Below are 24,848 nucleotides of genomic sequence, written 5' to 3'. Positions count from 1 at the left end.
TTTCCACAAACAGGTTCAACAAAAATCTCAGTGAGAGAGAGTGAGGTTTATACATAAAAGACCAAACTTAAGTACAAGGCCTCTTAACTGCATATACTGTAAAATTGAACTGGTGGGAGCAGGCTGCAGAGAAATACTTCACTAGATGTATTATGAAACCCTGTGAACTTTTCTTTTTTAGCTTCTGATACAACTAGCCCTACATTGGAAGTCTCTTGGTATTATTTTTAAGAAATTTTCTATCCATTTACATTTATAGTTACAATATACACATACTACATGATGGATAATGATCTCCAAAATAAAAACTGTATATAAAAATGTTTTCTGAATTCAATAAATGAATCAAAAGTACTTTTTATAGATATGAACTGTTTTTTATTGGTACCCTTCCATGAAAAAAAAAACCCTCAATTGTCTCTGAAATAACATAAAACTTAAAGAAGTACCCATTATTAATTATTCCACATTTAACAAAAATCAGACTTTGCTTTAGAGCTTTGAATCAATAGAATATGTCAAATTAGAGCACAAATGAAAATGGCATGGACAAAAATTATGGGAGCCTTAAACTAATATTTTGTTGCACAACCTTTAGAGGCAATCACTGCAAGCAAGAAATTCCTTTAGCTGTCACTGAGACTTCTGCACTTCTCCAGGTTTGTTAGGTTTGAAGGGTGCCTTTTCCAGACTGCATGTTTTAGCTTGTTTTATAGATGTTCCATATGATTCAAATCAGAACTCTTTCAAGGCTACTTCACAATAATCCAGCATTTTGTTCTTAGCCATTCTTGAGTTATTTTAGTTGTGAATCAATGGAGGATCCATGAGCTGTGACCGAGACAGAGCTTTCTGGTACTGGGCATTATGTTTTGCTTCAGAATGTGTTGATTTCAAAGCAGCCCCAAAACATAACCAACCCTCCTCTGTAGGGATGGTGTTCCTTCACCCCCCTCATGTTTTCATCTGTGGACATAGAACTGACATGACTTGCCAAAAAGCTGCAGTTTTGCCTCATCTAGCCAATTCCAATCTGGCTTTTTTATGTTCTTCTTTCAACATGGAGTCCTCTTGGGGTTTTTCTCTATTGAACCCAGTGTCACTCAAAAAGAAACAGATGGTGCGATCAGACATTAATGGACCTTGACCTTGGAGTTCAGCTTGTATCTCTTTGGAAGCTGTCTTTAGCTTTTTGTCTACTATTCTCACTATCTTTCTGTCCATTCTGGGATTCATTTTCCTCTTGCGGCTGCGTCCAGGGAGGTTGGCTACAGTCTCATTAACCTTAAATTTCTTAATAATTGCAACTGTTGACATAGAAACATCAATTTGCTTGGAGATGGTCTTATAACCTTTGCCTTTAACATGCTTGCCTATAATTTTCTTTCTGATCTCCTCCAACAACTATCTCCTTTGCTTTCTCTAGTCCATGTCCAGTGTGGGACACACAATGACACCAAACAGCTGAGTGACTGATTGCACGATTGGAGACATGGGACAATTGCTTTTCACTTAATCATTTTTCAGGAGGCACTGTAAGGGTACCAACAAATTTGGTACCCTTATTTCCCTGGTTATTTCTGAACTGAAGTTATATCTCTGTTATGTTAAAAATAGATGGATTGCATTAAAATAAAAGTTTATTTAGAGACACTTGCTAGCTTTATTTTATTTATGTGGTTTTTTTTTTAAACTTTACAGGATAAGAAATCTAACTAACCCTGCAAAGAAGTTCAAGGTGGAAGCCAATGCAGGGCAACTGTATCTAACTGGAACCGTTGTTTTGCACAAGGATGTCAATGTAGTTGTGGTTGAAGGAGGTAAGAATTTTTAGATTCATTTAAGGCTTTGGTTACATCATTTATTTGATTACAGTGTAACTGTCTTTAAATGATATTGTTATATTTTTACTAGGGGGCAAGCCCCCCAGCGCCTTTGGTGCCCAACCCCCTGTCAGTCTGCCACTCACGTTGTGAAGAGGGGCGCTGAACGCACCCCAAGGAGACGTGTTCGCTCCTCCGGAACCCTCTCTTAAACAGTGATACAATGGGAAACATAGTTTTTTAGTGTTAGTTGTTTAATTTTCTGTGTTTAGAAAATGGTCCTCTTGGTTTAAACTTCAATGTTGCAAAGTGTTTTTCACTGTTAACCACTTAAATGTTTTACCAAATTCATCATTTCTTCTAGGTCCAAAAGCTCAAAAAAAGTTTAAGAGATTAATGCTTCACAGAATTAAATGGGATGAACAGACTTCAAACTCAAAGAATGATGGTGAGTCTGTTTTTTCCAGTGTTTGCAACAGCAAATAGATTCTTTTATGCTTTTGTTACATTGACACTAGTCAATTTTTTAGGCTTACATACCCTTTAAAGTCTATTTTACATCGGTTAAAATTTGAAGGATTAACCAGAAAAAAGTCTGTTTTAAAAGGTGTGATATATACTGGGTTTTGAAAGACTGTTGCCACAATTTTGCTTAGTTTACCACCTTTTGTAGCCTTAAATAGACCATATTTGATATGGGCTATAATCATTACCATTTTATCGGGGAAAATAAGGTCAAAACAGCATTTAACATAATTGGAAATCACTTTGTTTTTATCTGTTATTAATGAAGCGCTGCTGCCTCACAGTTGGGAGACCTGGGGACCTGGGTTCGCTTCCCGGGTCCTCCCTGCGTGGAGTTTGCATGTTCTCCCCGTGTCTGCGTGGTTTTCCTCCAGGCACTCCGGTTTCCTCCCACAGTCCAAAGACATGCAGGTTAGGTGGATTGGCGATTCTAAATTGGCCCTAGTGTGTGCTTGGTGTGTGGGTGTGTTTGTGTGTGTCCTGCGGTGGGTTGGCACCCTGCCCGGGATTGGTTCCTGCCTTGTGCCCTGTGTTGGCTGGGATTGGCTCCAGCAGACCCCCGTGACCCTGTGTTCGGATTCAGCGAGTTGGATAATGGATGAATGGATGTTATTAATGATGAGTTTAAGTGTCTTTGTTTGAGTGCCTAATTGGTCATTGCATTAAAAGCAAATATTCTCCTTGCTGTAATATCTGACCTAGGCATCACTGGGACTGCTTTAAGATGATTTGAATCCTGTCACTCAGGGAGATCCTACAATGTGTGCTGTAGAGGAAAGATGTTTAATTTGAATCGGGAAAGCACTGCACTGCCCCAAAGATCTTGCTACTGGGTGCTCTATTCTTCTCCTTATATAATATATCACTAGGCCCTGTCATCCAGTCCTTTGTATTCTCGTATCAGTGTTATACCAGTGATGTTTAGCTGTGGCTGTTGATTCCTCCAGAGGATGTCACTGTCTCCAGTGGAATCTCCGCTTGTCTCATTGATATCTCAACTTGGCAAAGATAGAGCTCATTGTTATTCGAGGCAGACCATCTATTCAACACTCTGTGTCTGTAAAGCCAAGTAAATATGCAGCCTTGGGGTGATGATACCGTCTCACCTTCACTGTTCAGGTTTAAACTGTCTTTCGTTCATACTGATTTGGTCTGTATAGCCACCTACAAGAATGACAGAATATGCAGTAAAACTTCTAGTTGAGACAAAAGTCCTGACATGTCTAGACTATTACATCTCCTTTGTTGCAAGAATACCTGTGTGTGCTACCAAGTCACTGCCGATGATTTGAAATCCAATGGAATATCTTTTGTTCAACCTGCCTACATGGGACGTATCATGCCACACAACTGGCTTCCTGTAAGTAGTACACATTAAGTTCCTATCTTTGATTCTTGCTTACAGAGTAGTCAATGGATACATGCTCGTTTATAGAGGCACTCATATGCCCTTTCTTGCACAGTCATCTCTGCTAGTGAAGACATCTAGTTTTACCACCTTTGCGTGGCATCAAATCTCAATCCAGACTGTCTTCACATTTGGCTCCTAGCTATGGGGAAAAGCTGTCCTCGTCCATCGAAGCTGGTGACTCCCTTGCTTTAAGAAACGTTCGAAAACTCTCTCATTGAGTGAATATCTTTCTAATTAGTAATAGTTTTCATGCTATGTTGTTAATAGCTAAGATTAAAGAAATTTGTCAAGTGTTACTCTTTGGTTTAGAAGTCTTCATTTGTGATGATCAATAGTGTAACCTCATTATATAACACTTGTTTCAATGTCTCCAGACTGATGTGTACTCAAATTTTGGACCTCTTTAGTAAATTGTTTTGGATAAAAGATCTGTTAAGCAAATTAATGTAAATGTAAGACAGAAGAGCTTCCCAAGTACTGAGGAACTTTTTGAAGGATATAAGTTGTTTAAGTGATACAAAAAAAGCTCTGTGAATCCAAAGGAGCTGTCAGTACATTAACTGAAAATAGAGGACAGATAAACATAACCTGGTGGAGGGAATGGGAATTAGGGGTATTGGGGTTGGGTGTTCTACTCCCAGTTATTATTAGGAGGAACCTATTGTGTAAACATTGGCACCACTTTTTTTATTTTTCATTTTTGATGTTTTTAGTCTATCCAGGTCTTCTAAGGGTTTCCCATTTTTATTACATCAGATTTGTTACTGGACCTGCTGTGCATAACAATTTAACATTGCAGAGTTGTTCTTCCTCATGTACCAATTTATGTCTTTTAGTTATTCCATACAATTTTTGAATTTTGCTATGCAATGTGAAATATAGGAATATTTAAAGAAAATATAACACTAGTGTGCTATGCTGACTGTATTGTGCAGAATTGGGTGATCAGGCAAATAAAGATATTAGTTTTCTATTGTATGTTCTTTTACCACCAAATTCTGACCCTGTCATGTATGCGCTTCAGTAGAAATTGTGATTCAACAGACCAGACTACATTTTTCCTGTCTTTAGCTTTCTTTTGGTGTGCCTGTGCCCACTTGTCAGCCTCAGCTTACCGTTCTTGGCTGACAGGAGTGAACCCCAACTGCTGTTGTAGCCCATCTACGTAAAGGTTCTGAGATGATTTTTTGCTCGCCATAGTTGTACAAAGTAGTTATTTGAGTTACTATAGGATTTCATTCAGCTCAAACCACTCCAGCCCTTCTCCTCTAACCTCTCTCATCAAGGTGTTTCTATCCACACACCGCTCTGAGTATACTTTATAGAATGTTATACATGAACATTCCAGTGGATTAGCAGTGTCAAAATTATGCAAAGCATGATTTTTGTGCATTGCATTAATATCACATGTTTAACTGAATAGATAATTGCATGGATAAGCAGGTGTACAGGTGAGTATACATTATGTATTGGAACCGTGCACCCATTTTAAAAAATGTATTGTCAGGAAGCAAGATACTTCTTTTTTTTCAAAGCATTTTGGTGTTATGTGGTGTTATGTTTTTTTTTACGTATTTACCAGGAGGTAAAACTATTTATTTAGGTTTCTTAGTAGTACTAGGGTGTTGTATTGTGTTAGCCTTTATGAATGTAATGAAAAGTCAATCACAATGACCACTTTTATTAGCTAACTAAAAACAATATGCTAGCTTTTGAGGCAACTCGGGCCCCTTCTTCAGGCAAGATATAATACAGAGACTGGAATTCCCTGTGTTTATATAGACACTAGGCCAGATACAGCATTGGAAAAGCTTTAAGTGAGACATCTTAGATGTCAAAAATTAATAGACCTCTCCAGGTAAATATTTATGTAGCAAGAGAGGAGAACAATGTATAGTCAAAATCTTTTGATAAGATAACTGTCCAACAAAGCCTTTTGAAGTTTTTGATGAGTTTTTCCATACAATGTGGATCTGTAATCAGGTTGTCTGGCCAGTCAGAGAGATGGAAACAATCCTCATATCTGGTTATAAAACTCTTGTCTTTATTTAAACCAAGTTGTAAAGTGTTAAATTTTAGCAGGAGTTTAACTTCCCATTCTTATCTCTCTTGCTGTGTTGGAAAATTGCTCGAAGCACTGTGACTTTAAAGTCCTTCTCAAAGTGTCCATAGTTGTTGACGTGATCTCCTACAGGAACATCCCTATTACCATATGGAACCAGTGCAAATTAATTCTTTGGCGGAGTGTTTGTTCAGTTTTTCCCCACGTAGTGAGCAGTATCGAGACATTTTATACAGAAATTAGGTAGATCAAATTAGATGACCTGCAGGAAAATGATCCCTTTATGCGATGTTCTAGTTGTATCATAAATATAAGCACACATTTTACATCTTTTCTTTAGGCTGGGAGATGTACTATTATCTGTTGGTTCATCCAGGGAGCTTTGGACAATTAATTGCTGCAGGTTTGGTGGTTGTCTGTGTGCCCAGGAGGGGAGGTTCTGGAAATACATCTCTCAGCGTTTCATCATTATTTAGTATCGGCTGAAATTCTTTTATAATTTGTCGAAGTGCTTCAAGATGTGTGTTATAGGTGACAAGAAGAGGGTTGCTTTTCTTGTTGTCTTTGTTTTTAGATTCCAGAAGGTTGTCTCTGGGTATGGCAGTAGCTCTTCTTATTTGAGTGTCTGCTGTTTAAGAATATAAACTTGTCTGATGAAATCTTGTCTAAGCTCCTGCAGTTGTTTGTTCTGGTCTGTCGGAATCAAGCAAATACGGTTGTAACATATTGCTTGGCTGAAAATGATTAAGCATCTTTTATGCTTGGAGTGGAAGCTATCACTTCTGAGGTAGGTCCATCCGTCTGCCTGTTGATTTGTGAAAAATAGAAGTTACAAGAGTGTTATCTTTCAGTTGAACGGCGGTGTCTGTTTTTGAGTCCTCAAGCTTTAGGTTTATGTTGGGGTGGAAAGAGTTATATTGGTTATGAAAATGGAGGAGGTACTTCTCACTGGCAGTCCAGATTATGGAGATGTCATCTATGTAACGGAAATACAGTGGAACCTCGAGATACGATCACCTCTGTATACGAGAAATTCAAAATACCAGGAAAGTATGAGCGAAAAATTCAGATCTAAATGCGAGCATTGGCTCGCGTAACGAGCCACGAGCCAGGCTGTGGGTATAGCTCGCGGCTTAGCGAGGGGGCGTGGTAGCAGTTGCGAGCCGCGATCTGCGGTGTCTGCGTTTCTCACTTAAGTTCACAGGTGGGAAACTGACTGCCCACATCCATGATTGCTCCTGTGGCTGATGGGCTGCAGCTGCCATGTCCTCCCCGCATATATAGAGAAGCGCGAGCCGGTTAAGGGGGAGAAGAAGTAAAAGAAGAGAGAGAGAGAGAGAACGCATGCACGCGGTCGGTCGGTGCGGGAGAGCAAGCGAGTGCAGGCTCGCGTGTAGCTGAACAGTGAGCTGAACAGGCGAGCCAAACAGCTGAAGCAGGACGGTGTAGAGAAGGTCAGCTGCATTAACAGTGTGTCACCTGTTGCAGATCCCGCGAGTGAGACGCTAACGGAGAAGAAGCACGACGGTGTAGAGAAGGTCAGCTGCATTAAGAGTGTCTCGCCTGTTGCAGATCCCGTGAGTGAGACGCTAACAGAGAAGAAGCACCGGGGATTGTCATCTGTTTTTTAAAGACTGCATCCTTTTGACGTTTTAACCTCGTGTTAAAGGATTGTTATTCTTGTGTATTTTAAACCTCCACTTCACAACTGTTTTAAGGATTATTTATTTAAAGATTTATTGAATGCTCTACTGCACTTTGGACACCTGTTTTGATTCTTTTAATAATCAGTTATATTATTTACCAGTGTTATTTATTAAAGGTAGACTACAGTATATATAATTTATCAGTGTTATTTGTTAGGACAATTGATTTTTATGTTAATATATTTGGGGTGCGGAACGGATTAACTGGATTTCCATTATTTTCAATGGGGAAGTTTGTTCTAGATACGAGAAATTCGCTATACAAGCTCAGTGCTGGAACGAATTAAACTCGTATCTAGAGGTTCCACTGTACATTGGTTTTAAGACGTACATTGACATAAATACTCCTCCAATTTTGCCATAAATAGGTTCACATAATGAGGTACGCATTTAGGTTGATTAGAATACGAAACATTTTTGTTTACTTTAGATGGTTTAATGGAATGTTATTTCCTTATAACTAATAGTCAAATATAATTTATCATAATAGTAAAAATTGCAGAGGAATGAATTGTAGAATGTGAACACAAAGAATCAGTCACTAGGGTGGAGAAGTGCACCTTTTGTTTTGTTGTTTTTTTTGTTAAAGTTGTAACTGAAGACGTTCAGTTTTATATTAAAGACTCTACTTGTTTACTTGCAGATAAGGAACATCTCCTAATCTGTTTCTTTCAGTTCCTAGTTTACATCTTGGCTGAAGAAGGGACTTGAGTTGCCTTGAAAGCTTGCATATTATAACCTTTTTAGTTAGCCAGTAAAAGGTGTCATTTTGCTTGGCTTTTCTCTACATTCATAATGGCTAACACGGTACAACACCCTAGTATTTCAGTTCCTAGCAAAGACTGTTAAATGTAGTGTCTTGCAAGTGATTTTGACTCGTACATATTTTAACAAATTTGATGTTTTTATGTTTCTTTTTTATATAGATGGCGAAGCCTCTGATGAAGAAATAGTGAAGAAAAATAACAAGTGTTCTCTAGTTTGGGAGGTGGGATGAAGCTCTTTTATTCTCTACTGAACTTAGACTAAATGTTAACAGATCAACATTATTTCTTTACTCTGTTTAAATGTTCTGCATCCACCTTGAGCAAAGGACATGGTTTTACATGCAGACTTTTGCAGATTTACATTTCGTAATTTGCCTTCTATGTCCCTGTATTCTTGTTGAATAACTCATTTTAAAATAACTGCTTGGATACACCATAAAATCATAATTCTGAACCCTTGTATCCACATCACTTTTTAATCTCCAATGCTTAAACTGAAAAGGATCAACTCCTTCAATCTTCTCTCATAACTCATACCACTTACTGGTATCAGCCCAGTCACGCTGCTCTGGACTTTCTCTGTCAATTCTATGTATTTTTTTACATAGAGGTAAAAACTATACGTAGTATTTATAGATGATGCTTCTCAAGTACATTATATAGCTTAAATATAACTTAATTTAACTTGTACCAATGGTTCTCGGCCTGTAGAATGAGGGAAATTGCTGGATGGTATATAGCGCAGCCAAAAAAAAAAAAAGTCAGAGCCTGCAATTATATGAAGATAGAGAGGGAGAAAAGCTGCCTCTGTTGCATTTATAAGTCAAGACACACTTCCACAGGTTGAGTTTGGGCACCAGATTGTAGGTTCCTGTTATTTAAAAATCCTATATGGTTTAACTTAATAAAGAGGAAGAATCCGGCTCTGCTTTCAAGGCAAGAAAGAGTTTTAATCATTCCCTCTTTAATGGCATTATAGAATTGTAAACAAAAATATACAATTTGACCATGTTTTGAGTGCGTAATGTTGTGACTAATTAACCATCAGTTGAGTTTAGCAAATGGCTTTGTTTTTTTCCTTGGATTGTTACGGGCATTGCTATAGTTGCCTATCCAATGATGCATTTTTTGACCAGTGTATGCAGTTCAGGGTTGCTTAAATTCAATTTCTATTCCTGCTACCCTGGCCACAAGGTATGCATCATTCCAGTATAAAATGTATTTAGTTAGTATTTAAAAATGACCACATTAGCCAGTCATTCATTAATGTTCTGAATCACAAGGAAAATCTTTCCAATCTTACGACAGGCAATGTTGTAAAGGATTCACATAATGCACAATTAGACAGGCTACTTAATTCCTGAAAATGAATCTGCAAACTCTACATTCATATCAGTCATTGTTGGGTTTTTTTTTTTTTTTTTTTTAATATAAAAACTGTTTTACTTTTGTGACAAGTACAATTTGAGTAAAGCCCATATGACATATGCTTGAATGATGCAGAAGCAAGTGCAGTGCGATGCCATCTCAAATCTTCCACCTGGTCATTATTCATCTAAAATCTGCACGCTGTCTACATGTCTGTTTTTCACCACATAATCCATTTTTTCTTCAACATCACCAGTGAAATTCAGGTTAGGTTAATTAGAGATTCCACGTTGGCTCTACATATGTGTGGTTTAGGGATCCACAGCATAATGGTACCAGAAAAGCAAAGATAACCCCAAAATTTTAAATTGTACAGTACCAGCATTTCAGGGTTTACAGTACCAGGCGTAAATGTAAGCTTTTCACTAAACCCCTTCTCCCAAAAACACATTCTGGAGACTTTACAATAGTCTACTTATTGCTTTGATATGATTAAGACTTCATGGGTGACAACATTGGTTAAATGCACATACAGTGCATCCGGAAAGTATTCACAGCGCATCACTTTTTCCACATTTTGTTATGTTACAGCCTTATTCCAAAATGGATTCAATTCATTTTTCCACAGAAATCTACACACAACACCTCATAATGACAACGTGAAAAAAGTTTACATGAGGTTTTTGCAAATTTATTAAAAATAAAAAAACTGAGAAATCACATGTACATAAGTATTCACAGCCTTTGCAATGAAGCTCAAAATTGAGCTCAGGTGCATCCTGTTTCCCCAGATCATCCTTGAGATGTTTCTGCAGCTTAATTGGAGTCCACCTGTGGTAAATTCAGTTGATTGGACATGATTTGGAAAGGCACACACCTGTCTATATAAGGTCCCACAGTTGACAGTTCATGTCAGAGCACAAACCAGGCATGAAGACAAAGGAATTGTCTGTAGACCTCTGAGACAGGATTGTCTCGAGGCACAAATCTGGGGAAGGTTACAGAAAAATTTCTGCTGCTTTGAAGGTCCCAATGAGCACAGTGGCCTCCATCATCCGTAAGTGGAAGAAGTTTGAAACCACCACCTTTTCCTAGAGCTGGCCGGCTATCTACACTGAGCGATTGGGGGAGAAGGGCCTTAGTCAGGGAGGTGACCAAGAACCCAATGGTCACTCTGTCAGAGCTCCAGAAGTCCTCTGTGGAGAGAGGAGAACCTTCCAGAAAGGCAACCATCTCTGCAGCAATCCACCAATCAGGCCTGTATGGTAGAGTGGCCAGACGGAAGCCACTCCTTAGTAAAAGGCAGTAAAACTCTGAATGTCCTTGAGTGGCCCAGCCAGTGCCCAGACTTGAATCCAGTTGAACATCTCTGGAGAGATCTTAAAATGGCTGTGCACCGACGCTTCCCATCCAACCTGATAGAGCTTGAGAAGTGCTGCAAAGAGGAATGGGCGAAACCGGCCAAGGATAGGTGTGCCAAGCTTGTGGCATCATATTCAAAAAGACTTGAGGCTGTAATTGCTGCCAAAGGTGCATCGACAAAGTATTGAGCAAAGGCTATGAATACTTATGTACATGTGATTTCTCAGTTTTTTTATTTTTAATAAATTTGCAAAAACCTCAAGTAAACTTTTTTCACATTGTCATTATGGGGTGTTGTGTGTAGAATTCTGAGGAAAAAAAATGAATTTAATCCATTTTGGAATAAGGCTGTAACATAACAAAATGTGGAAAAAGTGATGCGATGTGAATACTTTCCGGATACACTGTATAGTTCTCAAGAGGGAAGCCGTGTGTGGTGCACCAGGTGGGTAGAGTAAAGCAGTTTTTACTAGTTAATCTTTACTTGCTTCTGAACAATTTTGGTAGTGAGGTCCAAAAGCTGTTATTGATACCAAAGGCAAAATTATAGTATCACTTCAGCATTAGTGTGAATCCTGCAAAATGTTTAGTTTTTACAAGTTTAACTTTCATTTAATACGTGGGAAGCATGTGCATCTTAACAGTGTACAATCTACCCATGCAGATTTTCAGAAGACTAGTAACATAAGTAGTGTGTATGTGTCTCAAGAAGTAACCTGCACATGTGATACCTAACATAACCAACCTGTAAATATACACCGATTACAGTATGTTTTAATGTGTAACACATGGTGACAAGAGGGTTACACTGACCAAAGCATTATGATAGCTCTTGAAAGCAGCATACATTTCCTTGTTTTTGGCTATACAGTGGAACCTCGAGATACGATCACCTCTGTATACGAGAAATTCAAAATACGAGGAAAGTATGAGCGAAAAATTCAGATCTAAATGCGAGCATTGGCTCGCGTAACGAGCCACGAGCCAGGCTGTGGGTATAGCTCGCGGCTTAGCGAGGGGGCGTGGTAGCAGTTGCGAGCCGCGATCTGCGGTGTCTGCGTTTCTCACTTAAGTGCACAGGTGGGAAACTGCCCACATCCATGATTGTTCCTGTGGCTGATGGGCTGCAGCTGCCATGTCCTCCCCGCATATATAGGGAAGCGCGAGCCGGTTAAGGGGGAGAAGAAGTAAAAGAAAAGAGAGAGAGACACGCGCGCGCAGGCAGGAAGTCGGTGTGGGAGAGCGAGCGAGTGCAGGCTCGCGTGTAGCTGAACAGTGAGCTGAACAGGCAAGCCAAACAGCTGAAGCAGGACAGTGTAGAGAAGGTCAGCTGCATTAAGAGTGTCTCGCCTGTTGCAGAGCCCGCAGGTGAGACGCTAACAGAGAAGCAGCACCGGGGATTGTCATCTGTTTTTTAAAGACTGCATCCTTTTGACGTTTTAACCTTGTGTTAAAGGATGGTTATTCTTGTGTATTTTAAACCTCCACTTCACAACTGTTTTAAGGATTATTTATTTAAAGATTTATTGAATGCTCTACTGCACTTTGGACACCTGTTTTGATTCTTTTAATAATCATTTATATTTACCAGTGTTATTTATTAAAGGTAGACTACAGTATATGTAATTTATCAGTGTTATTTGTTAGGAAAATTGATTTTTATGTTAATATATTTGGGGTGCGGAACGGATTAACTGGATTTCCATTATTTTCAATGGGGAAGTTTGTTCTAGATACGAGAAATTCGCTATACAAGCTCAGTGCTGGAACGAATTAAACTCGTATCTAGAGGTTCCACTGTATTACAGAATGCTATTATTTATTAAAATTATTTCATATATAGTTCTGAATCTGATAAGTAAACAATACTATTTTTTTTTTCTGTGCTTAGAATATTTTGCAAAACAAAGTGAACATTTTAGTGGCTTCTGTAGCATTGTGTTCGTAATACAGTTACGCAGGTTCCCCATTGAATTTTCTATTAATAAAATGTAAACATTTTATGGATGGGTAAAAGACAGAATTTAAAATTTCCAAAATTATAATTCCTGTTTCTGGAATTAAATTGCAATTACACAGTGAAGCCAACTTATTTTATTATTTATTTATTTTTTTTTGTAAATACGTTTTTAATTAGTGAAGTGAAAAATATGTAGTACAATATATTAGAACATTCAATACAATACAATACAATACAATTTATTTTTATATAGCCCAAAATCACACAAGAAGTGCTGCAATGGGCTTTAACTGGCCCTGCCTTTTGACAGCTCCCCAGCCTTGACTCTCTAAGACGACAAGGAAAAACTCCCAGAAAACCCTTGTAGGGAAAAAAAAAATGGAAGAAACCTTGGGAAAGGCAGTTCAAAGAGAGACCCCTTTCCAGGTAGGTTGGACGTGCAGTGGGTGTTTATATAAAAAGGGGTTGGGGTAATACAATACACTACACAGAACAGAATACAAGTAATCCTCAATACAATATAATAGTGCAATAGAAATATTACAAATACAGAGCAGAATTCAACAGTAGATGGTATCACATAATACGATTTGGATTTGTTCAGAGTCCTGGAGTCCATGGCCATCAATCTGCCTCCCCCTATTGGCCATTCTACAGCTGAGTCAGTGGTGGGCCAGCCAGTCCAATGAAAGAACCCCTCTACCCGATGATTCCTGCTATCCTCCATCAGGGATGACTTTACCTTAGGCAGGCAAAACAACTTGGCAGGTGGGCCATGGCACCAAGTGCCACATTTGAGTACTGAGAAGAGAAACAGAACAGGTGAGGGTTAGTAACAAATTATAATTATCATATTACTTATGTTTTAGTGCTAATGACTAACAACAGAGATGCAGTCTGTAAAGTTAATCAACAGTTCTAGTCAGGATATGAAAAACTGAAGTAGTGAGTCTTCAGCTGGGATTTGAAATCTGAGACTGAAGGAGCATCTCTTATAGTAGCAGGCAGACCATTCCACAGTTTAGGGGCCCTATAACTAAAAGCTCGACCTCCCACTGTTTTATTAATCCTTGGAATCATAAGCAGACCGGCATCTTGAGATCTTACTGTGCATTCTGCTTTGCAAGTCCAGTGTAAGGATTTAAGAACTGGAGTTGTGTTCATATTTTCTTGTTCTTGTTATTATTCTTGCAGCAGCATTTTGGATTAACTGGAATCTGTATAAAGAACAGTTTGAACATCCAGTGAACACCGCATTGCAGTAGTCAATCCTATTAGAATTAAATGCATGAATTAATTTCTCAGAATCCTGCTTTAGAAAACGCCTTAATTTCCCGGTATTTTTAAGATGGAAGAAACATGATTTAGACAACTTTGTAATGTGCGCTTTTAATGACATCCTAGAGTCAAAAATAACTCCTAGATTGTGGGCTGATTCAGTAAAATTAATGGCGATTCCAGCCAAGTTAAATGATGACAAAATACTGTTGCGATCAGCATTATTCCCTCCAATAATTAACTTCTGTTTTATTGGTGTTTAAAGATGGGTAATTCTCAGCCATCCACTCCTTTAATTCACTAGCAAAACTACGATAATTAAAGACAACAGTAAAGAATCCATCCCATAGCACCCAACTTCCCCTTTATGTTCCCACCTATCCAATACTGTTATTTTAATAGTATTCATTCTATTGTGTGCATTTTGGAAATGACTGCAGGCTAAGCCTCTGAGACTGGAATTGCATATTGAGAGTCTTGCTCCTCTGATAAGAAATCTATGAAGTTCATTATACGCATCCAAAAATGTTTTCGTTTTTAGCTGCCTGTATAATAATGCATCTAGTGTGTTTTAAATTAAGAAATCCAGAAAACATAAGACAGCTCTTATATCCTCTCCAAAACCCTGGTTTTCTGGTTTGATGATGTTTTGGCTGGGAATGCCTCTCTCATTTGAAATCCCAAATCCCTTGTATTGATTAAAGTAGTTCAGATTTAATTAAAGTTGTGAGAATTTCCTCTGTGTTCTACACTTTCTGAAATCTAAGATCCATGAAAGATCAAATCTTAAGCTACATTTATAAAAATCTTAGTTTGGTGCTTTATCATAGAACTAAAACATGATTTTTGCAGGTGTTAAATATACTGTCATGCTCTCATATTAACCTTATTTTTTATTAAAGGGAACAGCAAAAGAAAGAAGTTTCGGAGATATCAAATTTAAACAGTGTCCAACAGAAAACATGGCAAGGGAACACTTTAAAAAACATGGCACTGAACATTATTGGGATTTGGCACTGAGTGAATCTGTGTTGGAATCTACAGAGGACTGAACCTACTCACTCACATGCAAACAGACTGACAAAGATGGGCCAAGGAAAATGCACCGGAAGTAATATCATCTAAATATTACAGACCCTTCAAAACAGGATTTTCCATTTGCCATAAATATATTGTTTTACGTTTTCCTGCAAATTCATTTAATTTGGAAAATAAATAAATGTAAGATATTACCTAATGGGTTGTCTTGTTGCATAACAGCTTGTTGTAAAAGTGTACATATTTGAATCAATAAAAACTGCAAAGATTAATTGAAAAAAGCAGAGGGGTGTGTAATGTGTACCTTGGAAGATTCATGTGAAATTTTGTTTTGTGTACAAAAATAAAAATATTTGCTTAGAATAAATTCCATTTTCAGGAAAGCGAGGTATTTATTGAGCATTTATTTATAAACCATTATTTTTACTGTTTTTTTTTTTCTTCCGAAGGTAAAACTTTGCATTTGATTTGGACAGTAATATTTGAAGTTATACCTGTTCTGTGCAAGTATATCTATTTTCTACCACTGATATGTCTTGTCTTTTTTAACTATACATTTGTTGAAATCTCAAACAATTAGAAGATTCATTTTAGATTCAACAGTGGCATGATTTTTTTGACATGTTCAATGGTTATCTTTTGGTTTCACAATAAACTGAGGTCCTCTGATAGGCTGCTATGAACACCATAAAAATTTGTTCAGTAAGTGATGTGTATTAGGTGCTTCCATTTTGGACTGAAATTTTTAACTTTTGTAAAGCATATTTTTTCAATGTTACGGTTTTACATGACATATTGAACACTGCAAGCTTGTACCATTTAAATTAAAGCATCATAATGCAACTGAGCTTCTCTTGGTAAAGTTTAGTTCAACTTTTAGACAAAATCCTTGCATAAATAATGGACAGGTAAAGTTGTGTAAGGGAAATGGAAACCACGTTTATAAAATGTAAAGGGGGGGGGGGGGGGGCTTGGATTTTTTCAATAAAGGCTTTATTATTGTAGTCGTTTATTCCTTTTAAACTAAAGACTTGGGTTAAAAGACATTTTGTAATAAATGTATTACTACTATTGAATATAAATATATATATGTATGTGTATATATATATATATATATATATATATATATAATCTCACTGTGTGTGTGTATGTATGTCTATAATATAATCATTCTAAAATTTGGACAACCCTGGCCTAATTGCATATTTTGTTGAAAGTTTGCAAAAAAAAAGGAAATACAACCTAAACAACAAACAAATTAAAACAATGGCATTTTTATGAGAATGTTAATGTACAGGATGGATTTCTTTGAACCAAAAAAAAAAAAAGTAAATGTGTCATTTGCAAAAGTTTGGTCACTATACTAAGCTAGTATTTAGTAATAGCCCCTTTGGCAAAAATCACAGCTTCCAAATGTTTTTGTAGTTAGGAATCTTCAAATTGTTTTTGGAATCTGGCCTCATTTTTCCTTGCAGATTGCTTCCAGCTGTATAGAGATTATTGAGATGTTTTTAGTGCAAATCCCATTTAACATCTGCCTATAGATTTTCAAATGCTTTTCAAGTCTAGTTGTCTTTCCAAAACCTTCACATTCAGGTACCTCATAGCACTGTTAATTTCGAAGTGTGTTTTGGGTTATTGTCTTGCTATAGTAGCCTCTTTTTCAGCTTCAGTTTTCTTACTGACATTCTCCTTGAAGATTGCTGTTATTTAGTGGAATCCATTCCTCCCTGGGCTCACCCAGTGGTTCCTGCCACTAGCTGCTACGCAGCCCTAAAGCTTAGTAAGTCCACCTTTTACTTAACAGTTGGTAAACTGCTCTTTTCTTCAAATGTTATTTAGCAAGACACATTTTGTGATGAGATCAAAGGCAATGTTACCTGCCTAGTGTCTTTTTAAGTAAGTCAACACAGTAGAGCAATGCACCACCACTCCTTCTTCGGCTTAACATGCCTGCAAGTACCTTGCAGTCATACAATGGTTTTGCTTTGCGTACCTGCATGGTATACAAGCTGTCAGTTTTCATGGTTTCCATATCTTGTCTTGACCTCCAAAATTCCCCTTAACTGGCATTTCGGACAGAGAAAATTGCTATCTGGAAGTGCCTTGATATCTTTTTATAACTTTCTCCTGCGTTGTAAGCATCAGTTACTTTGTCAGATCATCCTGCACTTGCTTAGAAGAGCCCAAGGTTGTTAAGTTGTTAAGGTCTTTCATAGTGAGAAGTGTTTGAAGAGGCAAAGAATTTATTAGCACCTGGAACTGTCATCAGCCTGATAATTCCTAATGACAATTGTTGACCAGACTAAGGAGTGCATTGAAACAGTGCCCAAATTGTTGCAAATGTTACATTTATTATAATTGTTTTTAAAATATTTTTTCAGTCCATCAAATAAATCATACGTGTACATTAACAATTTAATAAAAATGCCATATAAATGTCAAAACTGACTTTGCCAAAAAGTATTTCTAATTCAATTGTGTGTGTGTGTGTGTATGTATGTTTTGGCACTTTAGTTGGGTGTATGCTGTAACATATTTTCTCAATAGCAATTTATACAGTGAAGAAAGTTTTTTTTTTTTTTTTTTTTTTGTGCAAGTACTAAAAAATAATGCCAGTTACATTTTTGGTTTTCAGAGTATAATTTAAACCCACCCCATTATATGAATGCTTATTTTAAGTTTTTTAAGTCTGGCCATGTTTTGGACAGACCCTCTAAATGATAGATTTTTTCCAAATGCAAATAATATTGAATGTTGCTTACCCACTATTGTATAAAAGGTGGGTTGGATTCTTCCAGTTAAGCAGGGTAAGTCCATGTGCTAGTAGTGTGGTATAGTCTATTACAATCAATTTGTTCTTCTCTACTTTAAGCCCCTCTGGAAGTAAGCAGCTATAGCTGTTGAAAGATTTTTGTCCAAAATTATGTTAATTTACCGCACTCCCAAAACATGTAGCCCAGTGAACCTTAAGCTACATTTGCAGGTTTGATCTTGCCCCCGATTCATTATGACTGAGGTGAGTAAAATTGGGTAGGTTTCTTTTAACAAAATTTCTGGTTACGAAGTAGTTGAAAAATTGTATTGCCGGAAAGTTAAATGTAAAGCATAATTGTTCGTAAGACACAAATATGCTATCTATATGCAGTTCTCCAAGTGTCTTAATCCTGAACATTTTCCAAAGATTCAACACTATTATTGAGAAGGCTGAAAAAGGTGATTATCGTGTGTAGGAGGAACAGATAAAAGCTTCTGGTCCTTGAAATGCATCCTGCATTGGTTCCATATGCTGAGTGACTGGTGGATGACTGGATTATATAATACAAAACAAATTTAATTGGGACCAAGATATCTCCTTTGCGGGCGGCGCAGTGGTAGCGCCGCTGCCTCGCAGTTAGGAGACCTGGGTTTGCTTCCCGGGGTTTGCTTCTCCGCATGGGTTTCCTCCCACAGTCCAAAGCCATGCAGGCTAAGTGCATTGGCAATCCGAAATTGTCCCTAGTGTGTGTGTGTGTGCGCGCCCCCTGCAGTGGGCTGGCTCCCTGCCCGGGGTTTGTTTCCTGCCTTGTGCCCTGTGTTGGCTGGGATTGGCTCCAGCAGACCCCCGTGACCCTGTAATTAGAATATAGTGGATTGGATGATGGATGGATGGACTTTGCACTGTAGTAAGTGTTACAAATAGTCAATAGTAATTAAATTAAGTAGTAATTAAATGTTAAATTGTCAATTGTAATATTTTGTTTCTTTACACACCAATTAAAACAATGGAAGCATGAAGACTAACAACAATGTGAATGTGAATTTGTGAAAATGTGAATTTCCCCTTGGGATTAATAAAGTACTGTATCTATCTAACAAAGAAGTTCAAGACTTAAGCCAGTGCTTTATAATTGTCTGCACAATATTTTGTCATGGTGAGAATGTTGTCCAAATTAATTGCATGCCTCAAAAGGCCAAGTTACTTTTCAACTTTGAACGAAAAGGGAGGTTCAAAGTACGAATGTGCAGAAAATTGCACTGCCCAACCCAGAGTTGTAGAAGATATGAAGAATGTCATTTCCTACATTAAAGGAGCCTAAGAAAAAAAAAAAAAAAAAAACCTGCTCTGCCCTTTCATATACAGATCTTCTGTGTTCCAAGACCAGTCCAACCTGTTATTAATGTGGACCCCCAAGTACTTGTAGGAGTAGACCACCTCAGCATCCATCCATTATCCAACCCGCTATATCCTACCTACAGGGTCACAGGGGTCTGCTGGAGCTAACACAGGGCGCAAGGCGGGAAACAAACCCCGGGCAGGGCACCAGCCCACCACAGGGCACACACCAGGGACAATTTAGGATCACTCGCCAATGCACCTAACCTGCATGTCTTTGGACTGTGGGAGGAAATCCACACAGACACGGGGAAAACATGCAAACTCCACGCATGGAGGACCCAGGAAGCGAACCCAGGTCTCCTTACTGTGAGGCAGCAACGCTACCCACTGCGCCACCGTGCCACACCTCAGCATCATCTCCCTGAATATTGACCAAACATAGAATCTTTTCGGTGGAATTAAAGCAAATAATCTGTTCTGTATTAGCTAAATTTAGATATATATGAGCAGCACATGCTCTAGGAAGTGTGAATGAGACAGGATGGATAGTTATTTGAATCACCGTAAAGATGAAGTAATGCGTCTGGCACATTGAAGCTTACCTAACCTTCCACACAATGTTTCCATATTCCTTGATATTGTTTAGCAAGTTAAACACCACTGCCTTCTCAGTTTTAATTATTTACTTTGTTTCAGACAGCTCTCAAATTATAATCATGCAAATTACAAAACAGCATTATGGGAAATAGAACAATCCAATTAAAATGTCTATAGTTCACATCAAGAAATAAAAATCACTTTGTTTTTCTCACATTGGAAAGTTTAATCAATTCATCTAATATTTTATTCAGACTTGCAAAGCTGATACAACAGATATAAATATCAAGATATTCCTGTTCATGAAACACAGCTATGTTGATATTTTCTTCAGGCAGGTCTGATTTTTGTTATTTTTTCTTGTAATATTAAGTTTTTCAAAAGTGAAGAGATGTGCTCTCAGTCCCTATAATGACACGGAGTGTCATTTATAGGCAGCTGAATGCTTCCTCTCCTGTACTGTATATTTTGACAATTTTTCCAAAACACTTTTCGAGTGGTATGTAATGACGAGACCTGGAAGTCTATGAAAAACATGAATTAGCAAGCGCCCATTGTCTAAATAAAACCTGCACTCAATCTACTAAAGGTCTGAGTCTTTACTTTGATTTCACTTTCTGCTTTTTTTGTGGTTCATGAAATTTCAGAATTGATTACATAATCTATCTAAATAACACAGACGTAAACATTTAATTCTGCAAGCATGCAGAATAAAATATATTTTTCAAAAGTATAAAATGAGTTTCATTGTTTTTAATTATACAGAAAAAATGAAAATCTATAATGATTTGCAAATAAGAACATGTCTATTTATTTAACAGGCTTTATCTAGTGCAACTTAAAAAGCCAGACATACCACATATGCTTCAGAACAGGTCATCCACCTGATGCTGAACATGTTTGATCCCGGCCAGGACTTGGATGGGAGACCATCTAGGAAAAGCTTGGGTTGCTGCTTGAAGAGGTATTGGTGAGCCCAGCAGGTGCTGCTAACCCTCTTATATGTGTGTGGATCAAAATGCAGCAGTGCAGTGACAGGGACACTATGCTGCAAAAATGGTGCTGCCTTTCTGATGAAACATAAAACTAAGGTCCTGACTCTCTAAGGTCTCTGACTCTTAAAGATCATTGGGCATCCTTCATAAAGAGCAGGGTGTATCCTGATGTCCTGGCTAAATTGTACACCACAGCCCTGTCCATTCTGGCCTTCTAATCATCCCCAGTTTCTAACTGGCTATCTCTCTCTCACGCCTTCACCATCTAACTATTAATGTGTGGTGAGTGTACTGGCACAATAATGGCTGCTTTCACCATATCCATGTGAGTACAACACATTGGTGGTGGTTGAAGTGGTTCCCCTCTGTCTAGCATTTTGAGTAGCAAGAAAGCACAATGTAAATGTAATTAATTATTATTATTGATTGGTTATCAGGCAGAAGTATAGACAAAACTGATTAGAATAGTAACTTGTAGCATTGCAAGATGCTGAGAAATTATTTTACCCTTTTGTTTTTAGTCAGTTACATTACTATAATGCACTCTTAACTGGTCTACCTATGAAAGACATCAATCCATTATAGCAGCAAGAATCTTAACCACTAAAAGAGAATCTGGGTAAATCTCACCAGTTTTAGCATTGTGACCTGTTTGGGGGTGGGGGTGGTACTGAGCCCCTAACTCCAAACGTAACTGCACCAAGATGGATTCAAAATGTATTCTTTTATTCCAAGAAAATTCTTTTACAGGCTTCTGTTCAGTGAACACAATATAAAACTGAACTCATTCTCCTTACACTCTTCACGTCTCCCATGTAGCCTTGTCCACTTCCTCCCAACTCTGACTGACTTCCTAGGTGGAGGACCTGGGAGTATGTAAGGTGTCACGGCATTCGAAGATGGAAACACTTCTGGGTTAGGCAGAAGTCCCACAAAACATGGAGGTCTTTTCCCACCAGTGCCCTCTGGTGGCACTCATGGACCCCAACCAGGCTGTCCGTCTAAGATTACAGTTCCCAGCATGCCCTGCAGGTATCAATTTTGGGACTATGCCAGAGGAACACTGCCATCCATTGTAGTGGGAGAAGTACTGCTCTTGCAGAACAGTCTTCCCCTGACCATTCATTATTCTTTCACCCTGACTGGTTTATTAACTGAGCACCACTCCAGCTGGGTTACACCTCCATATATAATGTCCATCCGTTACAGCCTCCTGGCTGGGCCAAGATTTGTCCATCATCCCTGTTGAGGTGCCAGCCCATCAGGCATCTACAGCATTGTTACATTGGTTACCTGAGTCTTTTAGAATTGAATTTAAAATACTGCTAATTGTATATAAAGTTTTAAATAATCTTCCATCTTCTATATTTTAGAGTGCTTGTGCCTCCACATTTCAAGTTGCAACCTTACATCTTCTAATAGTGGTCTGTTTATCCTTCCAAGAGCCAAGTATAAATAAAGTGATGAGGCAGCAAAAATCTGGAATAAATTACCAATAGAAATGCACCATTCTAAAAAAATCATCTAAAAATCTACTTGTTTAATTTGGCATTTTCATAGCAGTATTTTATTTCAACTTTTAATAACTGATATATGCAAATAAATATCATATTTTACATGGGTTTGCAATCATTATTAATATCTACTTTTCGCTGCTTTTTTTCACGTTCTGTGATGGCATTTTACACCACCAACAACCTGATCAAAGTCCTGTGCAGCTGCCTGTGATGTTTGAATGAAAGTGGACAACTCAATTAAATTCACTTCATCGAATCTGTTAGGATAAAGCTTAAAGAACAACAGGAACTACTTACTCACATTTATGCTAGGTAGAATGCCCATTGAGGGCTGGTTGGCCTTTTAGGTTTGGAAACCCTACAGATTTAGCTTTTTTCTCCAGCATCTTGCCCTGGAATTTTTTTAAAAAGAATTTTTGCCTTGCCCAGCCGTCTGACCATGCCTTCAGACTCGTCTTTAGGGACTTGAAAACAAGTCAATAAATATGAACTCTATATATTACCTTAGATCTGAGTAGATCTGTGTTGTTTACGTGTGTATTAGTTTATGCTTGTTTCCTATTTTAGGTAGGCTATTTATTAATTCCTTTTCTTATCTATTTTGAATTGTTTTTACTTTCTTGAAAGTTTTATGTCCTTAATTTCATGTAAAGAGCTTTGAGATATATCCTTTGTATGATAATGTGCTATAGAAAAAAAATGCTGATGTTGTTGTTGTTGTGACAGAACAGGCAAATTCAAGCAAACACAGCTTCTGATTTCTCATTTACATACCGTTTCCAAATCATTACTACATTGAGAATTTAAGCTTTTAAATGTGTGGCTTTCAGCTACTCTACTTAGAAATACTGTATACAGTATTCCATGTACTTATGCTCAGTCATCTTTGTATATTAAAAGTTTGTAGAGTGAAAGGGAAGGTCTACAGCTATGTTATATGGGTTGGAGACGGTGGCACTGACCAGAAAGCAGGAGACAGAGCCGGAGGTAGCAGACTTAAAGATGCTGAGATTTGCACTGGGTGTGACGAGGATAGATAGAATTAGAAATTAGTACATTAGAGGGTCAGCGCAAGTTGGACGGTTGAGAGACAGTCAGAGAGGCAAGATTGCGTTGGTTTGGACATGTGCAGAGGAGAAATGCTTAGTATATTGGGAGAAGGATGCTAAGGATAGAGCTGCCAGGGAAGAGGAAAAGAGGAAGGCCTAAGAGAAGGTTTATGGATGTGGTGAGAGAGGACATGCAGGTGATGGGTGTAACAGAACAAGATGCAGAGGACAGAAAGATATGGAAGAAGATGATCTGCTGTGGCGACCCCTAACGGGAGCAGCCAAAAGAAGAAGAAGAAGTAATATTTGTGTACAACCTATTTTTAAACAGCTTCAGGCTATGTTTGAATACTCTTTCAAGTGAGCAATTGTAACAATTGAAGAAACCAAAATACTTTGTATTGCAGAACTAGGTGACTGATGAACAACATGTCAACTAAAGCACATTAAATAGAAGGCTAATAGACTCAAAGGAAGCTGTAAATGTCCCAGGTACACATAAAAAGCTTAAGCAGTTCCAAGGGGCTACATGAAAAGGTAAGTATTCAAACGGCAGTAGCCTTGAAGTAGTACAGATGAGTAGTGGAATCCTGCTCCTTAGGCTGGGAGCAGAAAATGAGAAATGAAATACACTTTATATGACATAGAGAGACACAATGTTCAATTTGTGTTCAGGCTGAAAAGTAACCATGTTGGACCTATATGAGAAGAGAAGCATTTTGAGAGGAATCCTGGCAGTAATAGGAAGCCAGTGGACGAAGGAAGTACCAATTTAGCAGAAACAGTCCAGTTGGATTTGAAAGGCTAAATAGTGATGGCTTGAAATGCCCTGTCAAAGACTTGCCATAGGTCTATTTACAAAGAACAAGAACCTAAGCAAAGAGCTGGGTGGAATAGATAGTAAGACGTGGATGGATTTTACAAAGGTTATAAATAAATGTGACAGAACAGGGTCAATAAAAAAATGCATTGACTACAGTAAAGTTATAAAGGTCACAGCAAGGTTCTGGGCAATAGATGACACTGTGTATAAGAACACAACAAGAAGCAGCTAGTATGTACAAGATATTAGACTAAGAGGCATTAAGTTTAGGATGATGGCAGAGGGGTCACTGGAAATCATGGAGGAAATCTGGAGGCTGAAAGAAGAAAATGATACGAAAATTTTGGCATTGAATGTATGGAGAGGAGGTCAACTTTCATAAATACATAATATATTGCCACATTAGGTAACACTCTGAGCCACTACTTAGATTTTTAAATACCTAAACAAAATAAGAGTTATAAGTGG

At 37.9% G+C, this 24,848-nt stretch overlaps 1 protein-coding gene across 3 annotated transcripts in view; it reads left to right on the top strand.

Moving 5' to 3' along the window:
• Positions 1-16,147, top strand: part of prpf3 (PRP3 pre-mRNA processing factor 3 homolog (yeast)) — a 77,484-nt gene extending 61,337 nt beyond the window's left edge. For all 3 annotated transcript variants that reach the window (XM_028791702.2, XM_028791703.2, XM_028791705.2), the window contains exons 13-16: positions 1,702-1,820; positions 2,188-2,271; positions 8,454-8,515; positions 15,165-16,147. In XM_028791702.2, coding sequence (XP_028647535.2) covers positions 1,702-1,820; positions 2,188-2,271; positions 8,454-8,515; positions 15,165-15,314 — 415 coding nt within the window. In that variant the 3' untranslated portion in view covers positions 15,315-16,147. The remainder of the gene's footprint in view (positions 1-1,701; positions 1,821-2,187; positions 2,272-8,453; positions 8,516-15,164) is intronic.
• Positions 16,148-24,848: the final 8,701 nt, after the last annotated feature.

The sequence above is a fragment of the Erpetoichthys calabaricus genome, chromosome 2 (genome assembly GCF_900747795.2).
Source record: "Erpetoichthys calabaricus chromosome 2, fErpCal1.3, whole genome shotgun sequence".
NCBI lineage: Eukaryota > Metazoa > Chordata > Cladistia > Polypteriformes > Polypteridae > Erpetoichthys > Erpetoichthys calabaricus.
This window is presented reverse-complemented; position numbering and strand designations above follow the sequence as displayed.